Raw genomic sequence first — 27,709 nt, 5'->3', positions numbered from 1 at the left:
CTTAGGTTCAAATACCACAATTTCTTTTCCTTTACCTACAACTTTGACATGTCATGCAGTAGTTGTGACTGGTTCTCTTATTTCCACACCTTTAGCAACAGGAGTTGCTTCATTGGTAGTTGCTAGTGAGACAGTTCTTAGTAAATCGACTACTGGTGGAGTTGCTTTTATTGGTTGTGATGTAGTAGGTCCTTTAGTAGACATAGTAGATGGTACTACATCAAGACGTATAGTTGACGCTTTAGTTGTAACCACTGCCACAGAGGTTACCTCCGAAGTTGTAGTCGAGATTGTAGTGACATTTACTTCAATTACTACATCAGAGTCTGTTGTTGCCTCTGTTGTGGTTTCCTCTAGTTGTTCCTTCTTGGCCTCAGAAGTAGTCTCAGCTGACTCTCATGTTAAGTCAAGGGCTCGGTTGCTTGAGCTCTTAATAGATTCATTAAGTATCAGCCTACTTCTCTTTTCTGGAGTTGGTTGCATGGAGAGGGTTGTTGACTGTCCGCTCGAAGGTTGTACGGATATTTCGAGGATGGAGTCCTGCACTTCTATTATCTTGAAAATATAGTTAATGACTGTCCTGGTGGTCGGAATCCTAGATGAGTTTCACTCCCTTGGCCTACATTTACCTTGAGGTGATCGAGCATTTTGCTGATTTGCACAATAAATCCAGTGTGTTGCTTCTTCGGGAGCGTCGCCATGGTCACTAGGGTTGTGAAAAGGACTGATGACCATGATTTCGAAGCGGTACTAAGTGAAAGCGTCAAAGGACCTATCTATGCTCGAAGCGATTTGGCTACAATATTGTTCCTGATAAGTAAAAATAGTTAATTAAGTACTAGTATTAATTAACAATTTAAATAAAAAACTAACTGTGTCATAATAATCATGTGCAGATTAAACCAGATCAGTATTCAAATTAAATTCGGTCTTGTAAAAAATCGGCTTTTGGAATATAACGGGATTTGGAATATATTGGCATTTGAAATATATCGGCATTTAGAACAAATCGGCTTTTGGTGCATATTGGCTTTTGGTAAATATCGGCATTTGGTACAAATCGGATTTCTGGAACATATCGGACTTTGGAACATATCGGATTTGGAACAAATCGGCTTTTGGTGCATATCGACTTTTGTTGCATATCAGTATTTGGTACAAATCGTCTTTCTGGAAATATTGGCTTTTGGTGCATATCGGAATTTGGACCAAATCGGCATTTGGAATAAATCGGATTTTGGAACAAATCGACATTTGGTACAAATCGGCTTTCTAGAAATATCGTCTTTTGGTGCATATCGGTATTTGGACCAAATCCGCTTTTGGAACAAATCGGAAATTTAGATATATAAGTATTGTGCAGATTGTCTATCTGCAAAAACGCTTCCGGTATTTTGCATATCGGCTTTCTGCAAGCACATCCGGCATTCTATATTTCGACATTTCACAATTCCCATGCTTTACTAACCTCGGGAACATATATATGGATTCTTTTGGTAATTTCAAACATCATCTTTAAACTTCCCAGATGAGTGTTTCCATGTAAGTGCAAAGACTGATGAAGATCTCCGTGTAGTAGTAGAACCAGATCAAAGACATGTCAAACAATCTGAATCATACATCCATTGGAGATTGAAATCACATTAATGTAAATTTGTCTTACTATTATCCAAGTACATATTGGATCAAAGAATATCTCATCTCAGGTACTATTCTGGATTTCAACCAATCAAGATCAAGATAAATTGTTCTATGAAGTAGATGTGGCCGTTGAGCTGCAAATATGTCCGTTGACATATGCCTATTTAAGAAGACTGGGCTCAACCTGCTTCAACACCTTTTTCCTGAAAATTTTACCCATTGTTCACCTTTTACTAACCTTCAATTAACTGAGCCTTTTCCACAATCTTGAGGTACGCCCTAGAGAAGAGTTGCCGTACCTCTTCTTCGTGTACGCAGTTAGTCCCCCTATGAACTTCTTTAGACCAGTTGCCTTTAGGGTTCAAAACATCTCCACCATCTTAGGTAACGCTAGAATTTAGACAGAATCGAAGTCTACTGGCATAATGTTTTGAGAGAAAGATGCCATTTCAGATGCTTAAGGTTTCAGGGAGGAAATTAAGAAAGTTAGGGTTTAGGGATGAAATTGCAATAGAGAGAATATGAATTGCCTTTTGAGAATGTGAGTCGTTTAGAAATATTGGTCACATATTTAAATGAGTTCCAGAGCTTGATTAATCAATTATCAGTGATGGAGATGACCTTAGAAGATGAGCTACATTGCTTAAGCCTTATTGCTTTTGGGATCATTGTCCGTCAGTTGAGAGACATTGGTTGTGACAGTCAATAATGCAGCTTCGAATGGTGTTCTTACTATGAGTATAGTTACTAGTAGCTTGTTCAATGAGGAGACAAGAAGGAAGTCAACTAATACAAATAGTGCATAGTCCCTTGTCACAGAGAATAGGGGAAGAGCTGAATACCAACAACAATCAAGAGGCCATAGCAAGTCTAGAGGCAGATCAAAATGTAAGGGAATACAGTGTTATCACTGTGGTAAAGAAGGTCACATGAAAAAAAATTGTAGAACCTAGAAAAGACTATATAATGAATACAAAAATCAAAAGAAAGATGATGAAAACAGAAATACCACAGCCACAATAACTGCAGATGATGTAGTGATTCTTTCTTATGAAAAAGAACAATATCTACATGTAGAAGGTCACCAAGGAGTTGAGAGGATGGTTGTTATAGGTGCTTGCTATCATGCTACACCAAATAGAGAGTTTTTCACGAGTTACAAGGCTAGAGATCTTGGTACAGTGAAGATGGGTAAAACTAGTCACTCGAGCATTATGGGTATTGGTGATATTTGTTTGCAGTCAGAGATGGGACATCAGTTAACACTGAAAGATGTGCGACATATTCCTGATTTGCGTCTAAACTTGATATCAGGTGATGCATTGGACAAACATGGATTCAATCATTACCTTGATAGTGGAGAATGAAAGCTCAGCAAAGGATTAAAGATTTTAGCAAAAGGGAAGTCGTGGAACTCCTAATACAGAACCCATGTGAAATACTCAAGAATGGGTTGAATGTAGTACAAGCTGAAAGATCTTTAAATCTGTGGCATCAACGTCTCGATCACATGAGTGAGAAAGGGTTACGAATTCTGGTGAGGAAGCTTCACATCCCCTCAACCAAAGATGAGGTTTTGAATCTATGCGACTACTGTCCTTTTGGTAAGCAACACGGAGTCTCTTTTAGTCAAACATCAGAAAGGAAACATAATGTGTTGGACTTGGTTTATTCTGATGTGTGTTGTCTTTTTGAGGAGGAGTCATTGGGTGGCAATCGATACTTTCTAACATTTATTGATGATGCATCTAGAAAGGTGCAGGTTTATTTCATGAGAACGAAAGATTTGGTATTTAATTTCTTTCAAGAGTTCCGTATTATGGTAGAAAGAGAGACAGACAATAAGTTAAAATGTCTTCGCTCTGATAACGGAGGAGAGTATACCTCCAAGGAGTTTAAAGCATATTGTGTAGAATATGGAATTCGACATGAGAAAACAGTGCCTGGAACTCCACAACACAATAGTGTGGCTGAGAGAATGAATCGCACCATTGTAGAAAAGGTGAGATGCATACTGAAAATGACAAAGTTGCCAAAATAGTTTTGGGTAGAAGCAGTTCGCACAACTTGCTATCTCATAAACAGGTCACCCTTTGTTCCTTTGAAGTTTGAAATACTAGAAAGAGTATGGTCTAAGAAGAATATTTCATTCTCGCATCTAAGGGTGTTTGGATGCAAATTATATGTGCATATTTCAAAGGAACAAAGATCCAAGTTGGATGATAAAGCAATTCCATGTATTTTCCTTGGATATGAAAATGAGGAATTTGGGTACAGATTATGGGACTCTGAAAAGAAAAGAATTGTTAGATGCAGAGATGTTGTGTTCTTCGAGGGCCGGAATGGGATAAATCTAGAAATCAACGAGAAGTCAGAGAGAGTTGATGAGTCCATAGAACTCATACCAATTCCTTCACATGTACGATCAACAGTAACAGATGAATATGAACATAATGAAGAAGCCAATGAGGAAACCTCTAACATGAATGGTAGTAATAATGATGAGTTTGTTTATGAAATTTCTGAACAGGGGAGCAATATCATCAAGAGGAGCCAGAAGAGCCACCATTAAGAAGGTCTGAAAGAGAGCACCAACCTTCTAAAAGGCACCCTTCTTCAGAGTATATACTATTGACAGAAGAAGGAGAGCCAAAATGTTTTCAGGAAGAACAAGTTTATAAAGACAAAGCTAAGTGGAAGAATGCAATAAAAGATGAAATGAAGTCATTACAAGAGATGAGCACATATGAGCTGGTGGAACTTCCTAAGGGCTGAAAGGAATTGAGAAACAAATGGGTGTTCAAGCTAAAGAGAGATGAAAATGGAAAAATTACGAAGTACAAAGCTCGACTTGTTGTAAAGGGTTTTGGACAGAAACAGGACATCGACTTTGAGGAGATTTTCTCACTAGTGGTAAAGATGACTTCTATTCGTACAGTGTTAGGTCTAGTAGCTAACTTAGACCTTGAGCTTGAGCAACTTGATGTAAAAACTGCATTTCTTCATGGTAACTTGGAAGAAGAGATCTACATGGTGTAACCAGAGGGATTTGAAGTGAATAAAAAAGAGAACATGGTTTGAAAATTGAAGAAGAGTCTATATAGTTTGAAACAAGCTCCGAGACAGTGGTACAAGAAATTTGACTATTTTATGATGAGTCATGGGTACCAGAGAACCAAGGCAGATCCGTGTGTTAACTTCAAATGATTTTCTAATGGAAAGTTTCTAATCCTTTTACTTTATGTTGATGATATGTTGATTGTAGGACATGATGCTCAGATAATAGTCATGTTGAAGAAGGAGATGTCCAAGACATTTACCATGAAAGGCATGGGCCAAGCACGTTAGATATTGGGAATGCAGATTACTCGTGATAGAAAGGCTAAGAGACTTTGGTTGTCACAAGAGAAGTACATTGAAAGGGTGCTTGAATGATTCAACATGCAAGGAGCAAAGGAAGTAAGTTGTCCACTTCCTAGCCATTTTAAATTGAGCAAGAAGATGTGTCCATCAACAGAGAAAGAAAATGATGACATGTCAAGTGTTCCATACTCCTCAGTTGTAGGGAGTTTGATGTATTCAATGGTTTGCACTAGGCCAGATATAGTGCATGCAGTCGGTGTGGTAAGTAGGTTCCTCTCTAATCCAGGAAAACAACATTGGGAAGCAGTGAAGTGAATTCTTAGATATCTAAAAGGCATCTCCAATTTGTGTTAGAGTTTTGGAAATTGTGAAACTGTGTTAGAAGGTTACACAGATGCAGATATAGCTGGAGATATAGATCACAGAAAATCCACTTCGGGTTATGTGTTTACTTTTGCATGGGGAGTCGTGTCATGGCAATCTAAGTTGCAAAAATGTGTGGCTTTATCAACAACATAAGCAGAATATAATACAGCTATTGAAGCTGGTAAGAAGTTATTGTGGATGATTAGATTTCTCCTAGAGCTTGGTATGCAACAAGAAGATGCAATTGTTTTTTGTGATAGCTAGAGTGCCATAGATTTGAGCAAGAATGCTACATATCATTCCAGAACTAAGCATATTGATGTGAGGTTTCATTGGTTAAGAGATGTAATAGAAAACCAACAGATGAAGCTGAAGAAAATCCACACGGATAAGAACCCATCAGACATGTTTACGAAGATTGTTCCAAAAGACAAGCTCGAGCTATGTTGTCGGCTTGTCGGTATGAATACCAAGTGATGACTGGAAGATCGGTGTGCCTCTCTCTGTGGATTGGAGTGGGGGATTGTTGGGCCTTTGGGTCCAATCCAATCAGGCATTTAATTAAACAAGAAAACTCTAAGAATGCTTCTTATTTTATCACTTCTAGAGAGAGAACATTCTACAAAGAAGAAGAAAAACATAAAAGAAGAAACAGAGGAAGAAGAAGAGAAGGAGGCAGTAGATCTCTTACATTTTCACCTTCATGTTCCAATTTCTTGTTGTCTTATATCTAGACTAGCTTGACTCTGAATGAAATTGGTTTTCTCTTTTTGTATATCTCAACTTTAGGTTTAAAGTTGAGAAGAACATTTGTATCCGTTTCTTGTTTATAGTGAAATTTGCTGGTTGACCCCGTGGTTTTTTACCCGCCAGGTTGAGAGAGTTTTCCACGTAAATCTGGTTTTGTTTTGTTCTGTGTGCTTGATCTTCTATTTTAGACTTGGATAACCTTTGCATTTACCCATCTCACATTGTTAGATTACAGTATAAAAGTAATATTCGTTTCAAAATTCCCAACAATGCAGACATTGAAAGCAAAACCTCATATTGATGACTTGTTAATTAGTTCTTGGGGGTCTTGCTTTGTTGTTTATTTCAGATAGTTCTTGGGGCAGTCCATCTCTTTTTACTTATTGAAGAAAAAAAAGGTTTTTCATAGATATTCACTTTCTACTTGCTGAAGTAAAAAAAGGGTTTTCTTAGTTATTGAAATATGGATAAAAGAAAAACTACAATGCTAGTGCATGACTTTGTTCTTAAAGAAATCAAAGAAACTGCAAAGAAGAAAACATGTCGGGTCGGGTCAACTATTTTAATGTGAGGTAAAGTTACTGTTTCTACAAAATAAAAAAATATTTGATAAAATTAAATTTCAAAAATAAAATATATTTAAATTTAAAAGATAAAATACATTAAACTAAAATCTTAACTTTTAAATTTATTGATAATTATTTTGATAAATAAAATGTAATAATTAAATTTTCTAAATAACCAAAATTTTGAAAAGTAAATGCCTTTTTAAAAGACACGAAGGACATATGCTTAAATTATTTCTGAGTGTCCCTGAATTATGTTTATACACATAAATTATTTTCTTGATTTATTTTAAAATAAATTAACGGGTTAGCCATTTAAAATTAATTTTTTAAAAATTATTTTAAAATTAATTTATTCTGTTATAAAATTTTCGTCACTAGTTATTTTAAATATACAAACTTTATTGTAAAACAATAGTAACTAAATATTCTAAATACACAAATATTATTTCTAAAAAATCAACAAGATATTCTAAATATACAAACATTGTTTCCAAAAAATTGTGACAAGATATTCCTAAATATAAAAACTTTGTTTCCAAAAATCCGTGACTAGTTAGTATAAATATACAAACTTAGTTTCTAAACAAATCGTGACTACTACACTCTACACAGAAACAAAGAATGGCAATACCTGCAGTCAACCCTGATCGTGCCATGGCTGAGTTGAGAGAGAATATTTTGAGTATGAAAGGTAATGTCTTTGATGTTGAGAGAGAATATTTTGAGTATGAAAGGTAATGTCTTTGATACGATAATCGCTTCTATTTCATTGGCAGCGGAGATGCGACCACAAGAATTCTCACTAAGAAGGGATCAGATAATGACGCATCTTCTATTCCCATCAAAACAGAACAAATTTGTCGCCTTCTTTTATTTTAGGACGGAGGAGATGAAAGATCTCGATCTCAAGGTGTCCATGCCTGAACCTGATGATGATGATGTTGCTGATGATTCACAGCAACACAAGTACGTGGAGCCACAAAATAAGAAGAAATTGGGTCACCTCGTTATCCGAATAAAGAAGAACAATCTCACGATCATCAATGGAAAATCAACTACCATTCATAGACATGATGAAAACAATGCAGCTCATGATAACAACGTCGGGATAATATTAGGCGCTCCTACAAATGATCAAAATCATACCCTGGATTCTAAAGATGGTGAAAAAACATGTTCCAGTTTGAGTCAGAATTTAGACAAAACAAAGCCAAGAAAATCTGTTTATGCAGAGAAGAAGATATTATAGTGCTCGAAGAAAAGTACGGTTGAGTATATGAAGTTCGAGTCTAGCAAGAGGAAGATGGCGGAAGAATACAAAGGAATAAGAGATTCCAGAAAGAAAATAAAAATGATCGACATGAAGGATCTTCCGAAACTCATTCAACCGTACTCAAGTAAATGCAAGCAAGCCCATTTTAGAAAATTTGTGAAGTGATACCGATTACAAAAATGTAACTAATGCACATTTTCTTATTAACTAATAATAATAGTAGTTCAATTTGTGTTGTTGTTAATTTTAGAGCTTTCCCATTATTCACAAAAGAGTAGAGAGTGCGAAACGGGTAAACAATGTCTTTATATTTACTTATAACCTGCATTGAATTCTTTAAATAATCTAGAGAGACATCTGAACGTTTCTCTCAAGCATCGATTGAATGACTAATATCTTTTCGTACTTAATAAGTAATTAAAAAAACTCCATTAAATAAATAAATACTAAATGTTCGGCACGATCAGTACGATCGGCATGTTCGGCACGTTCGTCATAGTTAGCACGGTCGAGCGATTCGGTTGATTTGGTGTTCATTGAAGGCTTCATTGTTAAGAACCGGCTCAGATCCAGTGGTTGGACCTTCCACAACAACATTGTCTCCCTCCTTCACTTCATGACTGGCCTCCATCTTCTAAAAATATTTTTCTCTCGAAGGAAGATGATATGTGTGAAGAGACTAAGTTGTTTTACAATATATATATATATATACACTAAAGAGTTTAAGAGCATTAATGTAAAAAAATCTCTACACTAATTGATGAAAAGATATTATACCATAAAGAGATTTTTTATATTTGAATATAGTAAAAATCTAAAGATTCCTACAAGATAATTCCCTAATAAAATCCATCCTAATTACACATGAGGAGAGTTTGAATTATTTTTTATTTACATTTACAAATAAGATGATGTTAAAATGTGTTACAATTTCTCAAATAAAACTATATATGAAAATGTTCAAAATGACATTTCATTTTCAATAAAAGTACATTAATATTATTTTTTTAATGTTTATCTATACTAACAAAAAAGGAGGAAGTTTAATGGTAATAAAGGAGGCCAGATTTTTAATCAAATTAGAATTCTATGCCAATTAATATAGTTCTTTTATTTTTCTAACAATTTTATAAGTTTATTGAAAAATCAAGAATCATGAAAAATGTGACGCTATAATGACTTTACAACTGTAAAAACAAACAAAAATGGATGAACGAAAAGAAAATAATTATAAAAATACATTAAACGTGTTATGTTTAGAGAAACGACATCTGAAAAACATGATTATATATTTCCCAATATCTTAAATAAAATATAAGTTTATTAAAGCGGCATTTCCAACAACTTTCTTCATTTAAAATACGACAAACAACACATTAAACAAGGCTTCTATGACTTTAAAAAATGACACAATATTGGCTCAATATAGCTTAATAAAACACATTCCAAACATAATTTTTTATATGCTCTTTAATTCAAACATTATTACTTATTTTTAAGAGAAAACATATCTAAGAAACGTGGGTGTGTATAGTATAGTACTTTATTAAAATTAAAAATTAGACAATATTGGCTCAATATAGCTTTAACAAACATTTCAATGATTAATAAAATTAATATAAAAAAATCAAACATTATTACCTATTCTTTTCTATTTATTTGGGAAATAATCATATGAATACCTAAAATACAGATAAATTAAATAAAGTCATGATTTTCAATATCTATTAACATCTCAAATTGAGCATCAAGTTCATTAGAGATGCTGAAAATATTCTTCAAATTAAGTATCAAGTTGATCCAAGCTGCATCCCATAAACTTTCTTTATTTTAAATACGACAAATAACATATTTAATTTTAAATACGACAAATAATATATTTAACCAAGCTTTTGTTACATTATAAAAATTAAAGTAGATAATATTAGAAAATATAACTTAACAAAAACAACTCATTAAAAAAGTTCATATGACAAAAGTGGTTTCAAAGAAATTAAAAACTACGTGTTTTATTTCATGTTCAAACGTTTTAAGTTGGAGTGAATTAATATTATGTTTATGATAATTCTAACTTTCAACAATAAAAATAACTTAACAAAAATATTTTAGTGGCAGGTAAAATTCATCAGTTTTTATTTACTCTTTATTTCAAATCTTATTATTTAATTTTTCAAATTTAATTGAGAAATACATAAAAACATATAAATTAAATAGAGTTATATTTATTAGGTTAAGAGAAACAACATCTAAAAATGGTTGTGTATATCCCAACATCTCAAATTAAGAACTAGGTTCATGAAAGCCGTATTCCAACAACTTTCTTCAAATTAAGCAAAAGGTTAATTAAAGTGACATTCCATAAACTTTGTTCATGTAAAATAATATAAACAATACATTCAACCAATAACCAATCTTCTGCTAATTTATAAAAAATAAAAATTAAACAAGCTCAATATAATTGAACAAAAACTATATAGTGGCTAGTAAAATTCGTCATTTTTTTATTTATTATTTACTTATTATGGATTGGATATATGCTACTTAGACGATATCCTCATAGAAGATTTGAATTTGACACAAAGATTTGAATTGAAAGTTATCTTACAACATTTATAATATGAGGTCCTCCTGAATCCATTAAATACATTTATTTCAATATCCTATGCATAAATTAGATGCATGAAACTATTAAAAATGACTTCTATACCTAGACCCATGATATGAACATACTCAATATATTAATATATGATATATAGGAATAAAGATGGATTCAAAAAATAAAAACATGATAGGAACATTTCTTATTTGAGTCTAGACACATGATGAAAATGAGAATTATCTAAACCAAAGTGCATGTTACGAATGAGAATAATTTGAACTTAGATGCATGTTAGGATCTGGATATCTTTCGACTTAGATTTCAAATAAAAATGGAAACAAAAAAGGTTTTACCTATGAATGACAAAAAAAAATAGAATAGAGACGGTACGTAGACATAGTGCTGGTGCCATTTTATAACTGCAACCCAGCATCATAATCAAAACAAATATTTTCATTTTCGCATTTCATTACCAAAAACATTATTTTTTCCAGTTTCTTATTGAGAAAACTGAATGGTAACTCTAAAAAGTTTAAGCTATCTTAATCAGATATTTAAATTTGTGTAATTATTTTTCGGTAACTAAATTTAATGCTAAAGAGTTTGAGTATGTAAAGATTTTAAATTTATTTTAAGAGCTAGATGGTGAAAACTAAGAGACTCAAGTGGATTTCTCGTTATTTTTAAATGTAGAATCTTTAATACATTCTCTCAAGCAAAACAAGGAGGCATACACTGTGAGTTTGTTATGTAATAATGCAAATCAGTTTAATGCAAGTTGTTTAGTGAGGATATCGATAATCTGATCATCTGTAAGTATGTATTGGATGAAGATATATTAATGAGCAACATATTCACGAACTAAGTGAAAATCAATATCTATATCCATCACCATTGTTGTGACGTCATAGAGTGGGGAGGTTGAGGTGGGGAGATGCAAAGTTAACGTATCAAGACTTAGAGTCGGATGAGTTTGTAGTGTCATGAGATGAACTCGATATTTAGACTCAGTACTAGACCGATCAATGACATGTTGTTTCTTTGAATTCTAAGAGATAAGATTGTCACCAAGAAAATATACAATAGCCAATTGTGAAAGGATGATTGTCCAAACAACCAACTCAATTGTAGTTTGAATAGGTAGATAAATCGAGAGAAGATGGTGGATGAATGAGAGGTCAATGATGAGGATTATGACAAAGATATCTGAGAATTCTTTTTAGTGCATACCATTGAGTTGTGATAAGAGACGACATGAATTGGAAAGAAAAGTTCACAACAAAGGCTAGTTCAGGTCGATGATACGTCAAATATTGGAGAGAAGCAACAATGCCGCACTACATATCCGTTAGACTGGCACGTCTAACTACGTATCTGTTACACTAACACGTTTAACTACATATCTGTTAGATTGACATGTCTAACTACGTATTTATAAGACTAGCACGTCTAATTATGTATCTATTAGACTAACACGTCTAACTACGTATCACGTCTAATTAGTCTGCTTAGACCACGTCTAAATTAGCCAAAACTGATGCACCTACAAAGAAACAATTGGATGACTTAGCTTCATTCATATCTAAACATCATCAAAACTTAATTGATTAATATTTAGCACTTTTCTTTTAATTAACTTTTTACTTAGTTTTCCAAACAATTTCTTCTAAGTTAATTAACTCTTAATTTTTCTCAATAGTGTGTGTATGAATTGTGTTTGTATGTGTAGGGGTTTTGTTTAATTTCAAAGTATAAAATTGTATTTTAGTTTTTAATGATAAAATATGACCAAGTTTAAATCTGATTAATTATTAAATTTGAAAGAATTAAATACCAAAATATTTGAATCAAATCTCTCGGTATTTAAGGGTAAAATTGAAAGAATTACCACTAGTAAAAAAAGGCTTTATAACTTGCAATCATAGAGATTGGTCTAAAATCCAATCGTTATTACAGAGGTAGTAGTGATTGGTTTAAAATCCAATCGCTTCTACCTTGAAAATAGCGACTGGCCTTTAGACCAATCGCTACTTCCTTGACATAACGACGATTGATTACAAAACCAATCGCATAAACCTAATTAAAAACCGCAGAAAAACTTCAAGAATTACTAGAGATTAACACTAACCAATAGCTACTACTAATGATAGTAGCGATTGGTATCCTATTAAAAATAGATGTCAACCCGAGAGTCTCCCCTACTCTTTTTTTCGCCAATTATTTCTCTCCCTTCTTCCGTCGATCGTCTCCTCTTTGCTATATCACCAAACCGTGTGCTCTCTTCTTCATCTAATCTTTTAAGTTTTTTTTTTCGAACTGATTCTTTTTGTTGCGTCGTCTGTAGCCTATGCATTTCAATCATCAAGAAATAGTTAGGTTTTGTTGCAATCTAGGTGAATCCATATAGATGAAAGGAGACCGTAGATTATGTGTTTCAAGTAACTTCCCTTTTCCCTATCATGCTCGATAGTGAATTACAAGACTCCAATTTCTGTTCATGTTTCCAAGTTAAGCTTCATACAAAGATACACTCTCATGGATGCTGGAGATTCGCCCCTAATCGCCGAAAACTCGCTTGCCCATTTTCTCTATTTCAATGTCTTCGAGTACTTCATTTATCTACCGCTCTATCCTACCGAATTGAGTTCATTTTTTGTTGTATCATGAGTACAATGATTCTCTTAGAATTTTGCTGAATTAGTAGTTTGTGTTTCTATAGAGGTTAGATTTAAGATAAAATTGATAAAGATTCACGCAAACAAGCCTATTGCATATTCTCTTCAATATAATCCAGGCATGTTTATATTGAATGTATATCATACTCATTTATACAAATTGTGTATAAAATAATATGAGGAATGAAATTTGGATATATGATTGTTACAGGTGTTGTCTCATTTTATATTGATTTTCTTGAATACCTATATGAGCTACTAAGATGAACTGCATCTATAACAAGCAAGAATACTAAATATTTGGGTTTCAAATGGAAACTCTTATATATTTATAAATTTACTGGGCCAGATAATTCTAATTTTGAAGAATCTCTTCCTTTCCTCAGCTATCATCCACGTCTCCCACTTAGGAAATATACAATATCTAAATAAGTGACTTTTCTTTTATAATAATGTTTCTTCTTCTTGTGGTGAATTTTACATAAATATGTAGTAGTTGTGACTTGTGATCGATGTGTACTGAAATTTTCAGGTTTATTGAGAAATTTGGTGTGAAGATAGGTGAGAAGGATGTTATGTATGGGATGTAGCAATATGCATTTTATGAGGTCACGCTCACGCCTATGGTAATTTTGGTGCACGGAATCCGAGAATGATAGGTTACAGTAGACGCAAGAGAAAGACCTTTTCTGAGAAGGTAACTCTACCTTATTTTCCTCCAAGGGAGAGGAGGAATCCAACACGTTGCAATCAGATCCAGTGGTTGGACCTTCCACAACAACATCGTCTCCCTCCTTCACTTCATGACTGGCCTCCATCTTCTAAAAATATTTTTCTCTCGATGTTAGGAAGGAAGATGATACGTGTGAAGAGACTAAGTTGTTTTACAATATATATATATATATACACTAATCTTTTAAATATGAAACCTAGCATGACTTCTCAACCATATATATACACTTTAACTTAAATATGATTTAGTAAGAATCAATCATGCAGTCACTAGTAGAAGTTTGTTGATAGGCGCCCTTTCCAGTATTACTTTTGTAATTATTAATTTCAATGTAATAAAGTAATATAGGTTAATCAACATCAGTAAAAAAAATTAAAAAAATTATACAAGGTAATTAAATACAAATTTTAACTTCATATATTTACAAAAAAGAAAATCTTCACTTTTTTTTTAAACTAATATTTTACTTGTGTACTTTTTATTTAACTAAGCATACAAGGAATTGAATTATGATTTACCATAAATAAATCATTATTCATAAATACTTAAAAACCCTAAGTAATGCGACATCTTTTCCTTCCTACCTTTTCTCAGTCATAGTTTTTGTCATTTAAAATTTTGGCATCTCCTTATTCGGGGTCTATCATCTAGTTCTACTTCTTTAAACGTTATGAAAGATTATATTCAAATTTGAATTTCTGGGTTTTATTTATTGGTTAAAACTGTGTTCTTTCAATGCAAGTTAGAATTCATTGAATGTATATTTTAGTCTGTTATTTTAAATTTGAAATTTTGGTGAAGAAAAAAATCTAAACTATGAAGTAATATATAAAAAATACTTCATTGACGCAAAATAAACTCTGAATTATATATAATAAATTACTTCGGAAATTTATATAAATTGTGAAACCAAATATAATTAATTACTTTTAAAAAAATTGAAGATCTAAAATAATATATTTAATTAGGAATCGGTCCAATTCTGAGCCGATTTTGACTATGTTGATCGGTCAAAGACTTCGCTATAATTTTTTATATAACTTCGGTTATTATGCAAATTAAAATAGTATATATTACTTCATGTCCTTCTATTTCGGTAATGAACTACCTATTATTACAGATAATATTCCTATTAAAAATCTGAAATTAACATCATGTGTAACCATTAATCTCTTACGAACCTAGACTGTTACTTGAAGTAACTGAGTGAGTTACATAGCCATTTATAACTAAACCATTAATTGAAAAAATTACTTTGTGTAAGCCTTCTTGTATGTAATAAGAATAATTTTGTTTCCTAGTGGAAGTTGTTGAGATAAATTCATTAACAAACCAAAAACTTCTTTCCCTTTTTTTGGATTGAAAAAATATTGACGCAAGCCATTCTAAAATTTATATAAAAAATAATTAAGCTAGGCCTCTAATTCATATACTATATATATATATATATATGTATATATATATGTATATATATATATATATATGTATATATATATATAGCAAATTTCCTAACCTGTATAACTCTGATAGATACTTAATGATAAGGTCAATACATTATTTTTGAGATTTAATTCAATATTAGTACTAATTGCTATTTACCATTTACATTGGCTTGATTGTATTTTTGGTTTTCATGCATTAATGTTGAGAAATATGCCTTAAGATATTGAATGATATATGGAACTTACATGCTACTTTTTGTCCCTCTAGTGTGTGAGCTTGGGACACAAATAATTCTTAAACTATGTACACCATTTGAACTTCATGAGTCTTTGTATTTAGCTAGGATGGAGGTAACTTTAATTATTTTCTTTAGAAATTAAAATCATATCTTCTCTATTTTCTTTAGTTATTATCTTTGATATCTACTAGTGTAACAATATGTTACGGTCTTCTCATCAAAAACCTCGGTCCTAAAATATTTTATGCACCCGTCTCTCGGCCCAAGTGTCCATATGGGCCAGTTTATGTTTTTTAAGGAATAATTCTGTTTTGTTTACTTTCTCTCTCTTATTTCTTAAACTGAATTATGTTATTTTGAAAGTTTGTTGTAACCGAATACTCTTAGGCAAACCAACCTCTTTAAATGGTGATATCCACCCCACTTTTTGGGGCTATGAATTGAATATTTTGGAACTTGGTGTTTAAGTTATCTCTCGGCCCTCCTCCTCCTTCTTGGACCGCTAGGTGTAATCTAGTGGTATTTCTCTCCTCCCCCTCGGCTCTTCTCTCCCCTAACCTCGAATTCTCTTCTAATTCTATGTCCGCTGCGCTAGAGTGTTGAATTCCACCATCGGTCCCGAACATCAAAAACCCGTTTCTTGAATTAAAGAACTTGAAAGGCTCGGTCATAATTTAAAGTCTAACACAATATTATGATATAACATAATAAGCCGCACTTTTAAGGGTGCTTTAATATGTTTGTTAAACAATAACTTGACTTATCCTAGACTAAGTCTAGTCATAGATCTTGATTGAACCATTTTGATTAATCTTGGCTTATTTCATTTTGAAATATGAATTATAGATTTCATTGATTATAAAATTGAGCAATAATTTAAGTGAAGGGAAATTAATTAATATTTCAAATGATGATTTGAATTCACAAGATTGTTTGAATTGGGAATTGAAATAGAAATGATAGGGAGAGTGAATGAGAGAGTGAATGACATGGCGCAATCTTATTCGTTGAAAAATTAACAAATTTTCTCTCCTCACACTTTACTCATTTTTTAATCAGTGATGTAGTGATACATTGTTCACTCCCTCATTCACTCTCCCAAATTCACTCCCTTATCATCCCTATTATATTAAAATCCAAAAACATGTTACATACCATTTAATAAATTAAAAGTCCATAAAAGCTACAAATTAAGAAATGCAATCATAATTGTTCAACATCATTCTTCTTAAACAACAACAAAAACTACTAGAAAAAATGAAAGATATGAAAAACTAAAAACAAAACTCACAAACAAACTGATCCAAAATCATGACATCCTTCAAAGTTTCAGATCCAAAATCATGACATCCTTCAAAGTTTCAGATCCAAATCAAGTTCACCTCCACCATCACCTTCCACAGGTCCATTACCAAGTTTCAGAAAACCTGCATCCAGTGGTTTTGAAAGATAGCTCGACACACCTCCTCCATTGTTACTACTACTTCCCGGGAACCTAAATGGTGGTGCAACATTGATGTTGTTGCCTCCACCACTACCACTACCACTACCAGTACCAGTACCACCAATATTAATGTTTGCATGAAACTGTCCAAAACTCCTAAACCTACCTGAATAGAGTGGCTGTGGAAGCACATAGTTGTGAGGCATGATTGGGGATCCTGTTCTAGAAAAGGACCCAAAAGTGGATCCATAACGATTGTTTGACCCATTAAATGGAGGCCCATTTGTATAAGGGCCCATTTGTAAACCTGAAGAAGATGGCCTATTAGTGTATCTTAACCTTAATGGAGAAGATCTGTTTGATGCGGAAGAAAACATTGGTGAATGGTGATGGGTGTAAGGGTATTGAGGGTATGCCAGAGGAGGGGACCAATTATACCTGCCCATCTCAGATAACTTGCGTTTTTTTATGAGTTCACGCTCACGCCTATGGGCATTTTGGTGCCCTGCCAAAGCATGGAAATTCGAGAAAGATAGATTACAGTAGTCGCAAGAGAAAGACCTTTTTTGAGAAGGTAGCTCCACCTGATTTTCCTCCAAGGTTGAGGAGGAATCCAACACACTAGAGCCAACACTTTGGCCACCCTCCGTGTTCAAAGACTGCTCTTCCGCCATTTCTTGTATGGCTTTCTTCTTCAAATCAACCTCATGTGGCAATATTAGCACCACATTAGGGTCAACAACCGGGTTGTGTTCATTCAAGGGCTCCATGTTATGAATCGTATAAGATCTAGTGGTTTGACCTTCCACACCAACATCGTCTCCCTCCATCACTTCATGACTGACAACCATCTTATCATCATTGACATGGGGCTGCATTGTCACCAAATCAATGTCAACAATCGGACTTCCCTCATTCAAGGGTTTCACGATCAAAACATCGCATAAGTGTTCCCTTGTTTCTGGCTTGTAGGTCATCTTCTTGTTATCAACTAGGATGCTACAAATATTTTTCTCTCGACTTAAGAAGGAAAATGATATGTGAGAAGAGACTAAGTTGTTTTACAATATATATACACTAAAGAGTTTAAGAGCATTAATGTAAGAGATATCTAGATGAAATGATATTATACCATAAAGATATTTTTTATATAAATACTAAAGATTCCTACTAGATAAATATTTAATTGATGATTCCCAAATAATATCATCCTACCTGTACATGAAGGGAGTTTGAATTATTTTTTATTTAAATTTACAAATAAGATTTGTGTTAAAATTACACAAATCAAACTATATATGAAAATACTCAAAATGACTTTTACTTTTCAATCAAAGTACCTTAATATTTTTTTTATTAATGTTTATCTATACTAAGAAAAAAAGGAAAAAGTGTAATGGTAATAATGGAGGACATAGACTATGCCAATTAATATCTTTTATTTTTGTAACAATATAATAAATTTATTTAAAAATCAAGAATCATAAAAAAAGACTGTATAATGAATTTGCAAGTTTAATAACAAACAAAAATGAATGTAGAAAAAAATAATTATAGGAATACATAAAATACTTATGAATTAAATAATTTTAAACCTATTAGATTTAGAGAAACGACAACTAAAAATTGTGAAAATCTTAAATAAGCATTCCAAAAATATCTTCAAACTAAATATAAGGTTCATTAAAGCGACATTTCAAAAACATTCTTTATATGTAATACGACAAACAACACATTCAACCGAGCTACCTTACTTTATAAAAGTTAAAAATTACACAATATTATATGTTAAAAAAATACATTTTAGTTGCTAACAATTCAATATTTATTTTTGAATACTTTATTTAAAACATTTTATTTATTTCTTTTTCTATTCAAAAGAATACATAAACTACTATAATGAATTAAGTAGAGTTAAAACTTATTAATTTAAGAGAAACAACATATAAAAAAATATGTAAGTCTATCTCTTGACATCTTAAATTAAGAATCAAGTTTGTAAAAATATTTCAAAAACATTTGAGTGGATAACAAAATTCATCATTTTTTATATACTCTTAAATTCAAAAATTATTACTTATATTTATATTTAATTAAAATATCCATATGATGTGTTAAATTTATTAGTGTAAGAGAAACCACATCTAGAGGTTGCATATGTGTTGTGTATCTCCCAATATCAATACCTTAAATGTGTTGTGTATCTCCCAATACCTTAAATTAATTAAGTAGCAAGTTCTTTACATAGCCATTCCAAAAACTTTAATTTTTGAATATATAAGAAACAATCATCAACCAAGCTTCTAGTACTTTAAAAATTGGATAATATATATTTTTTTTAAAATGGCTTAACGTCATTTTATTAAAAAAAAACCCAAAAGAAAAAAAACAATAGCATTATTTTTATCATTCTAGACAGGCCTAAAAATAATTTTTAAAGGAAAACAAGTCTACTGAATTATTACAAACACACAAATAGTTTTAGAGTTTTATCTCACCTTAAAGTTTTCAAGTTGAGTGACTTCATTGTATGAAATTTTCTAGCTTTTACATAGGCTCCAGTTTTTTCTCACTTGTAGGAACACGTCTACACGTTTTCATATTTGAGCTGCAATCAAATACAATGTCTTCCCATATCTTTTCGATGCTTTTACTAACTCTTGAAAATGCTCTTGCATTCCGTTCTCGCCAAATATGATATACAATTGAACCAAAGTCGCATTTGAAGGTATTTGAGTTGAATCTTTTACCTTTTGCCTTGAGTATAACAGCTTCCTTTATATCCTTCCATTCACTTGGAAAATTGGCCAATTCCATATTCTTAGCAAATCTCTTCAATAATTCCAAAGCAAATGGGCAACAACTGAATAAGTTATCAATCATCTCATCGCTTCCTTCACACAATAAACATCTTGCATCCGGGATTTCCATATATTTCCTTATCCGATCCTTTTTATTTAATCTTTCCATAAATGTATGTCAGAGAATGAATTGATGTCTCGGAATTACCTTAGTTGACCAAACCAAAGGAGCCCATCCAAATGTCTATTCTTTATCCCGAATTACATTCCACACCTTGCTGGAGTTTAAGATCTCATTTTCTTAAGCCTTTCACTAGTGTATGTCATCTATTTCATGAAATTGAATGTTGTTGATGTGGTTGAGAATCCTTTGTCCTTTGGTATTTGTCTAAGGAGCAAATTCTATTGCCCATCTCTTACATCTCTAACCTTGGAAGCTAAGTAGTCTCTCCTCAAACGTACTCCTCTGAATTTCTCCTTAGAATTAGTGGATGATCTTTAGACCAAGGGTCATGCTAGAACATTGTGCCACTTCCATCACCCAAGCAAATATCGAATAATGATGCAATACTATCTTTATGTTTTAGAATTTTCTTCAAAGACCAACCCATTCCTTCATTTATCTTGCTTGTCCATATGCATGTCTCCTATTTCATAAATCGAATGCGAACCCATTTAATCCATAGTGATTCTTGTGTACGTTCAATGGACCAAAGATGTTTGTATGTCAGCGCCTTATTCCATTCGATGCAGTTTTCAGTCTAATTTCACCTTATTCCTCTAGCTCACATAAGGTAGTCCACTTAACTTTCTTACCTCTTCTTCCTTTCACTAGTAAAAAAAGACCATATAGCGAGAGATAAATCAATCGCTATTAACATCCAAACCAATCACTATAGGCCTATAATGATTGGTCATATGCCAATCGCTCTCAATTGGTAGAAGTCTTCTAGTTGTTGCCTTAATTGACAACGACGATTGGTAGATAACCAATCGCTATAGGCCTATAGCGATTGGCTTCTTAATCAATCGCCACTTCATTTAGCAAAAAAATAAAAAAATTATTATAATTTTATTCTTTTAGCAAGAATAGTGTTTTTATACATACATTTTAACATACAACATCCTTCAAAATAATTGAAAAAATCTTTCAATTCATTTTCCTGATTGTTCAACTAGATTGACAACCAATAGTTCTATATTAGGTCCATGGTTTACAGTAATCACGCACAATGGATGAAGTATCTCGTTCTTCAACCCCTTACACAATGTATTCTGCTTCTCAGGATCCATAATCTTATCATCACTCTTTTATTGAATGAGCATGTCAAGATGATCACGTGTACCTTTCTTTATAGGACATAATCGACCGTAAGAAGCCTGTTTAAACAAAATCAGACATTCGTTGATGAAGGGTTATTTGGATACAAGTATATATATACATATATATTACTATGTTAGGATCGGGGTCACCCTTGGAGGACCGGGGTTCCGGTTTAAGAAGGGTTGACCGCTCACACAACACACTCACTCTGATTGGTGATAGTCCGATTAAAGACTAAAACCGTTCTTAACACTACGCAAACTGTCAGACTCTTGAACCGGGTTCAAGGGCGGAAATGTCTATTTAAGTTTGAAGCAACACACAAGGATTGGATGATGTTTGTATGGAGTCAGTTAAGGAATATGAATAGACCGGTTCTGATTAAGGATTATGTTTCGGTTAGTAATAGTTCGGTTTTAGAGTAGGTAAGCAGGAAATAAGTAAAAGACACAAGACAATATTTTTTATGGATTTTCGGAGCAACCCCTCCTACGTCACCCTTCTTCTCAGATTATGCGAAGGATCTTCACTAACTTTGAATGTTATAACACTCACAATGCGGACGAGCCTAACTCGCCGGTTACACCACTTCACTCCGATGTAATACAATAACACAATATAGCAACAATGCTTTCGGTAAATGAAACAACAATTTAGGATCGCGCGTGAGATTTCTTTCTCTCTCTTAATATTTTTCGTACCCATTTAATGAAGACCTTTCGTCTTCCTTTTATAGTGAATGATATCCTAACGGTTATCTTCTTCTCTCACTGTAGGATTGGTCAGTTTGAAACCACGCCGGTTCAGAGATGTTGCGTGCACGTTTCATCTCTCTGACACTTGGCAATCATGCATACACCGGTCAAGTATTGATGACGTCCCCGGTTTGCAGTTTTGGACACGTGTCAAACATGCACCTTCCGGCTGTCTGATTCGGATCTTCGGATAAGCAGATCATCATTGTTTTTATGGCATGCTTCTGATCCGGATCTTATCTTCTTGCATTTTCCCAAGAAGCATCTATTTCGTCATATTACGTCATCTTGTATTTCAAAACTTCCGGTTGATCTTCTCATAATATGATCCGGCTAAGATTGAGAACCTTCTTGCTAGGCGGTCTGGTTGAGGTGTTGAAGCCGGTTCCTCTTGATCATGACTTGATCATCTAGAGCCGGATTACTTTTGTATATTCTCCAGCCAGTTTATGCGGTCTCCAGCCGGTTTATACGACTTAATCTGTTTCTGCACATGAGAGTTGTGATTAATTTAGTTTTCTGGCCGTTTAAAATTAACTTACTTAATTTTTCTATCATACTACAATTTACAAATGCATCTTACCTTATTCTAGACATTTTCAAAATTGTATAAGAATCATATTACAAATGAAGTGCTCCAGCAACAGCTCATAAAATAGAATTATTATATTTCCCCAAAAAATAGAATTATTCTATTTTGAACGTCACTATCAGAACAAATTTTAATAAAGATTATCAGGGTCATAGTTGTTATGTTTTGAAAAGCAGAGGACAATTTCCCATATAGATCAAATATACACTATCCAAAATCAATCTTTCATAAACAACAAGGATTCAGATACAAATATCACCAATAACATGAGAAGAGCATAGTATATGTCTAGCTGTAAAGGATAATATACACCAAAATGAAATGAAAAAAGTAGTTAAATTCATAATTAAGACCAGTGCATCCCATTGTTGTTCCGAGTCGTCCATTATGTTTAAAAACGACTAATTTGTCCAAAAGCTTCTTAATTTCCTCAAGTAAGAAATAGGGAACTGAAATCTCCCCAACATAAAACACTCCAACAATAGAAACAAAAAGAAACTAAGGAATTACCATTAGGAATAAGATCTAAGATGTCGTATGGAACGACTACTTCAGAAATGGGAGTATGGATCTTACTCCAGTCAATATGTTGTTCTTCACCACTTGAATAAAGCAATTCACGAATAGATTTAAATCACATTTCTCTATCACACAAAATCTAATCGAAATGATAATCATACTATAGTTAGTTAGATCTAAAATGGGAGCGAATAACAAGATCTTGTCTATAATCCAAATAACAATTGTTAATCAATTAAGCAAAAATGAATATGTAGAAACAATTGATTGATTCATATTAATTTAACAAAAACGACATAAATTTGGTAAATTACGAGTCATGCAAGGACGAAAACATATAAACAAATCAAAATGATGATAGATTTGGTTAAGCAACATTAATATATGAATCATTTACAAAACCGCAATATAGAGGCATGATGAATCAGATCGATAAGCGCAAATGTCATATAACTTACTTGAGATAACGACTGACCAGGTTTATGAATCTAGCTTTTTCGTTCTCATTTTAAAAAAAACAGAAATAGATCATGTATCGAAATTCAGATCTAAGAGTGAAAGAGAGTTCAGTGGATCGAACATACCTGATTTCGTTAAGAGCATATACATATGATTTTTTGATTGGAGTGATTATCAACGTCGGTGGAGCTAGAAGTTGTTGTTTCCATTACAGCGATTTTAATGTAGCTGATTCACCTCTGTGTTTATAGAGAGATCTAATCTGATTTGATAATCATCATTCTTTTGTATCCCCACGATAAACGGGAATAGAGTGCGATGAGAGAATATGCGGATACTACGGTTATCGGGGCAATTGACGGTGAGGATGTGAGGCTCGCCAGGATTCTTACCTTTCCATAGAACTTTAAGGACTCGGCGTTTCTTCGAAACTGGATCTTCCTCATTAGTTGAGGCAGAAACTGGATCTTCCTACAGAGAATAAAAACTCTAAAAGAGTGAAATGGAGATAGGATTTGGTTTTGGTAGAGGATTTCACTTCTCTCTCTATTTCTGGTTCTAGCCGAGGAGAAGAAATGAAGATTGGATTTGGTTCTGGTCGAGGATGGATATTGGAGAGAAAAAGAGAAGAAAGAGATGTCAAGGGGGAGAGGGTTTCGGAAAGGAAAAGGAGAAAGGAAAAGCAAAGGAGAGATGTGTTAATTAAACCTATATTGAATAGTGATGGGTTACTTATCCAATATTTACTCACACTTCAAAAAGGCCGTAAAACGTTGCGCCTCTTTTTGTAGTTTTTATTAGGTTTATAGAGATTGGTTTTCTAACAAATTGTCGTTATATCAAGGTATTAGCGATTGGTCTAATGATCAATTGCTATTATCAATGAAATAACAATTGGATTTAAACCCAATCATTACAACATTAATAATAGCGATTGTCCTTTAGACCAATCGCTATGTTTACTCGCTACATGGCCTTTTTTGTACAAGTGATTGTTTCCCCTTAAGAAGTTCCTCATTAGTGTATCTAATTCTTTCATTACTTTCTTTAGGAGAATAGTCTGTTGTGCCAAATATCCTATGATTCTCATAACCGCCACTCTTAACTAGTTCGATCCTTCCAACATGCGTGAGTTTCCTTTCTTCCCATCATGAAATTGTGTTATTTGCCTTCTCGATCAATGGTATGCAATGTGAAATTTGTATATGTTTTTGTGTAAGTGGGATCCCAAAGTTTTTGACTGAAAAGCGCCCATGATGCTAAAAATATTCGCCTTCATGTCCTCCTTCATGCCTCCATAGAATGCCAATATTTTGTTTTTGTTAATTGTCAAACTTGTAACCTCAGAAAAAATGTTAGTGCATACCTTTTAGTTTTGATGCAATTAACGTCCACGTGTGTAAGGATGAAAATGTCGTTAGCAAAGCATAAGTGGGTAATCTCTTTCTCCTCACAAAATGAGTGGAAGTGGTATAGTCGATTCTTTTGGAGCATTGTAAAGATGTTCTCAAAGATCGCCATGTTGATGACAAAAAGATAAGAAGAGAGGGGATCTCCCCATCTCACTCTATTTTTACCTTTGAAATAGGCTTTGTAGATGTCATTTACGCTAACTACAAAATGAGAGGTAGAAACACATTGCAAAATCCATTCTATAAAAATCATAATAAAACCAAATACAATTGCTATTATCAATGAAATAACAATTGGATTTAAACCCAATCATTACAACATTAATAATAGCGATTGTCCTTTAGACAAATCGCTATGTTTACTCGCTACATGGCCATTTTTGTACAAGTGATTGTTTCCCCTTAAGAAGTTCCTCATTAGTGTATCTAATTCTTTCATTACTTTCTTTAGGAGAATAGTCTGTTGTGCCAAATATCCTATGATTCCCATAACCGCCACTCTTAACTAGTTCGATCCTTCCAACATGCGTGAGTTTCCTTTCTTCCCATCATGAAATTGTGTTATTTGCCTTCTCGATCAATGGTATGCAATGTGAAATTTGTATATGTTTTTGTGTAAGTGGGATCCCAAAGTTTTTGACTGAAAAGCGCCCATGATGCTAAAAATATTCGCCTTCATGTCCTCCTTCATGCCTCCATAGAATGCCAATATTTTGTTTTTGTTAATTGTCAAACTTGTAACCTCAGAAAAAATGTTAGTGCATACCTTTTAGTTTTGATGCAATTAACGTCCACGTGTGTAAGGATGAAAATGTCATTAGCAAAGCATAAGTGGGTAATCTCTTTCTCCTCACAAAATGAGTGGAAGTGGTATAGTCGATTCTTTTGGAGCATTGTAAAGATGTTCTCAAAGATCGCCATGTTGATGACAAAAAGATAAGAAGAGAGGGGATCTCCCCATCTCACTCTATTGTTACCTTTGAAATAGGCTTTGTAGATGCCATTTACGCTAACTACAAAATGAGAGGTAGAAACACATTGCAAAATCCATTCTATAAAAATCATAATAAAACCAAATACAATTGCTATTATCAGTGAAATAACAATTGGATTTAAACCCAATCATTACAACATTAATAATAGCGATTGTCCTTTAGACCAATCGCTATGTTTACTCGCTACATGGCCTTTTTTGTACAAGTGATTGTTTCCCCTTAAGAAGTTCCTCATTAGTGTATCTAATTCTTTCATTACTTTCTTTAGGAGAATAGTCTGTTGTGCCAAATATCCTATGATTCCCATAACCGCCACTATTAACTAGTTCGATCCTTCCAACATGCGTGAGTTTCCTTTCTTCCCATCATGAAATTGTGTTATTTGCCTTCTCGATCAATGGTATGCAATGTGAAATTTGTATATGTTTTTGTGTAAGTGGGATTCCAAAGTTTTTGACTGAAAAGCGCCCATGATGCTAAAAATATTCGCCTTCATGTCCTCCTTCATGCCTCCATAGAATGCCAATATTTTGTTTTTGTTAATTGTCAAACTTGTAACCTCAGAAAAAATGTTAGTGCATACCTTTTAGTTTTGATGCAATTAACGTCCACGTGTGTAAGGATGAAAATGTCGTTAGCAAAGCATAAGTGGGTAATCTCTTTCTCCTCACAAAATGAGTGGAAGTGGTATAGTCGATTCTTTTGGAGCATTGTAAAGATGTTCTCAAAGATCGCCATGTTGATGACAAAAAGATAAGAAGAGAGGGGATCTCCCCATCTCACTCTATTTTTACCTTTGAAATAGGCTTTGTAGATGCCATTTACGCTAACTACAAAATGAGAGGTAGAAACACATTGCAAAATCCATTCTATAAAAATCATAATAAAACCAAATACAAACATGAAATCCCGAATGGCTTCCCATCTAACCGAATCAAAGGCCTTTTTTATATAAATTATGAAAGTAATTCTCGGAAATATTTTTCTTTTCCCATAACCTTTAAAAAGATTCTACATGAGCATAATATTATGAGAAATAGTTTGACTAGGGATAAATGCATACTGATTTAGACTGACAATCTTACCAATGACATTCTTAAAGCGTTTTAAATGAATTTTTTAAATAATTTTTTAAATAAATTACTATAAGAAATTGGTCTAAAATCTTGAACTTTTTTAGCAACCGTGGGTTTGGGAATTAGGGTCAAAACTTTAGTGTTCCACTGTTTAAGCATTTTTCTATTTATGAAGAATTCTAAAACCCCTTATGTGACATCGTGACCCAAAACCAATAAGTTTTCTTTAAAGAATTGAGCATTGAATCTGTTATGGCATGGGTTCTTGTTCCCATTAATGTTGAACAAAAATTCCTTGACTTCTTCTCTTGTGACTCATCATCATCATTCTTGAGCCTATAAAAATTGTTTCTCAAAAGAAGTGTTTTTGTCACCGAGTGAAAGTTAATTAACCCTTGACATTTGTCTCGCAAAACTCTCTTCTAATAAACTCAACCTTATGAAATTTCCATGATCAACCTTTTCTTCATCATTAAGTTTTTCTTCACTCTCTCCCAATTAATTGACTTTGGACATCTACGAATTCAACTCTGGAAGCCCGAACTCTTTTGGAAATTAGACAATATTAGCTCAATATGCACTAGTAAAAATGGGGGTTTTACCGAAACATATTTTCCGAAAAATATATAAATCTTTCCGTATACATATCAAAAGGAAGAAATATGCCATCAATAGGTGCTAC

General features: G+C 33.1%; 1 protein-coding gene across 1 annotated transcript; it reads right to left on the bottom strand.

Annotated features, from left to right (window-relative positions):
• Positions 1-17,003: 17,003 nt before the first annotated feature.
• LOC124942994 lies at positions 17,004-18,071 on the bottom strand. The gene has a single exon (XM_047483564.1). It carries the CDS (start codon positions 18,069-18,071, stop codon positions 17,004-17,006), a length of 1,068 nt encoding a protein of 355 aa, XP_047339520.1.
• Positions 18,072-27,709: the final 9,638 nt, after the last annotated feature.

This window comes from Impatiens glandulifera, chromosome 1 (assembly GCF_907164915.1).
Source record: "Impatiens glandulifera chromosome 1, dImpGla2.1, whole genome shotgun sequence".
NCBI lineage: Eukaryota > Viridiplantae > Streptophyta > Magnoliopsida > Ericales > Balsaminaceae > Impatiens > Impatiens glandulifera.
This window is presented reverse-complemented; position numbering and strand designations above follow the sequence as displayed.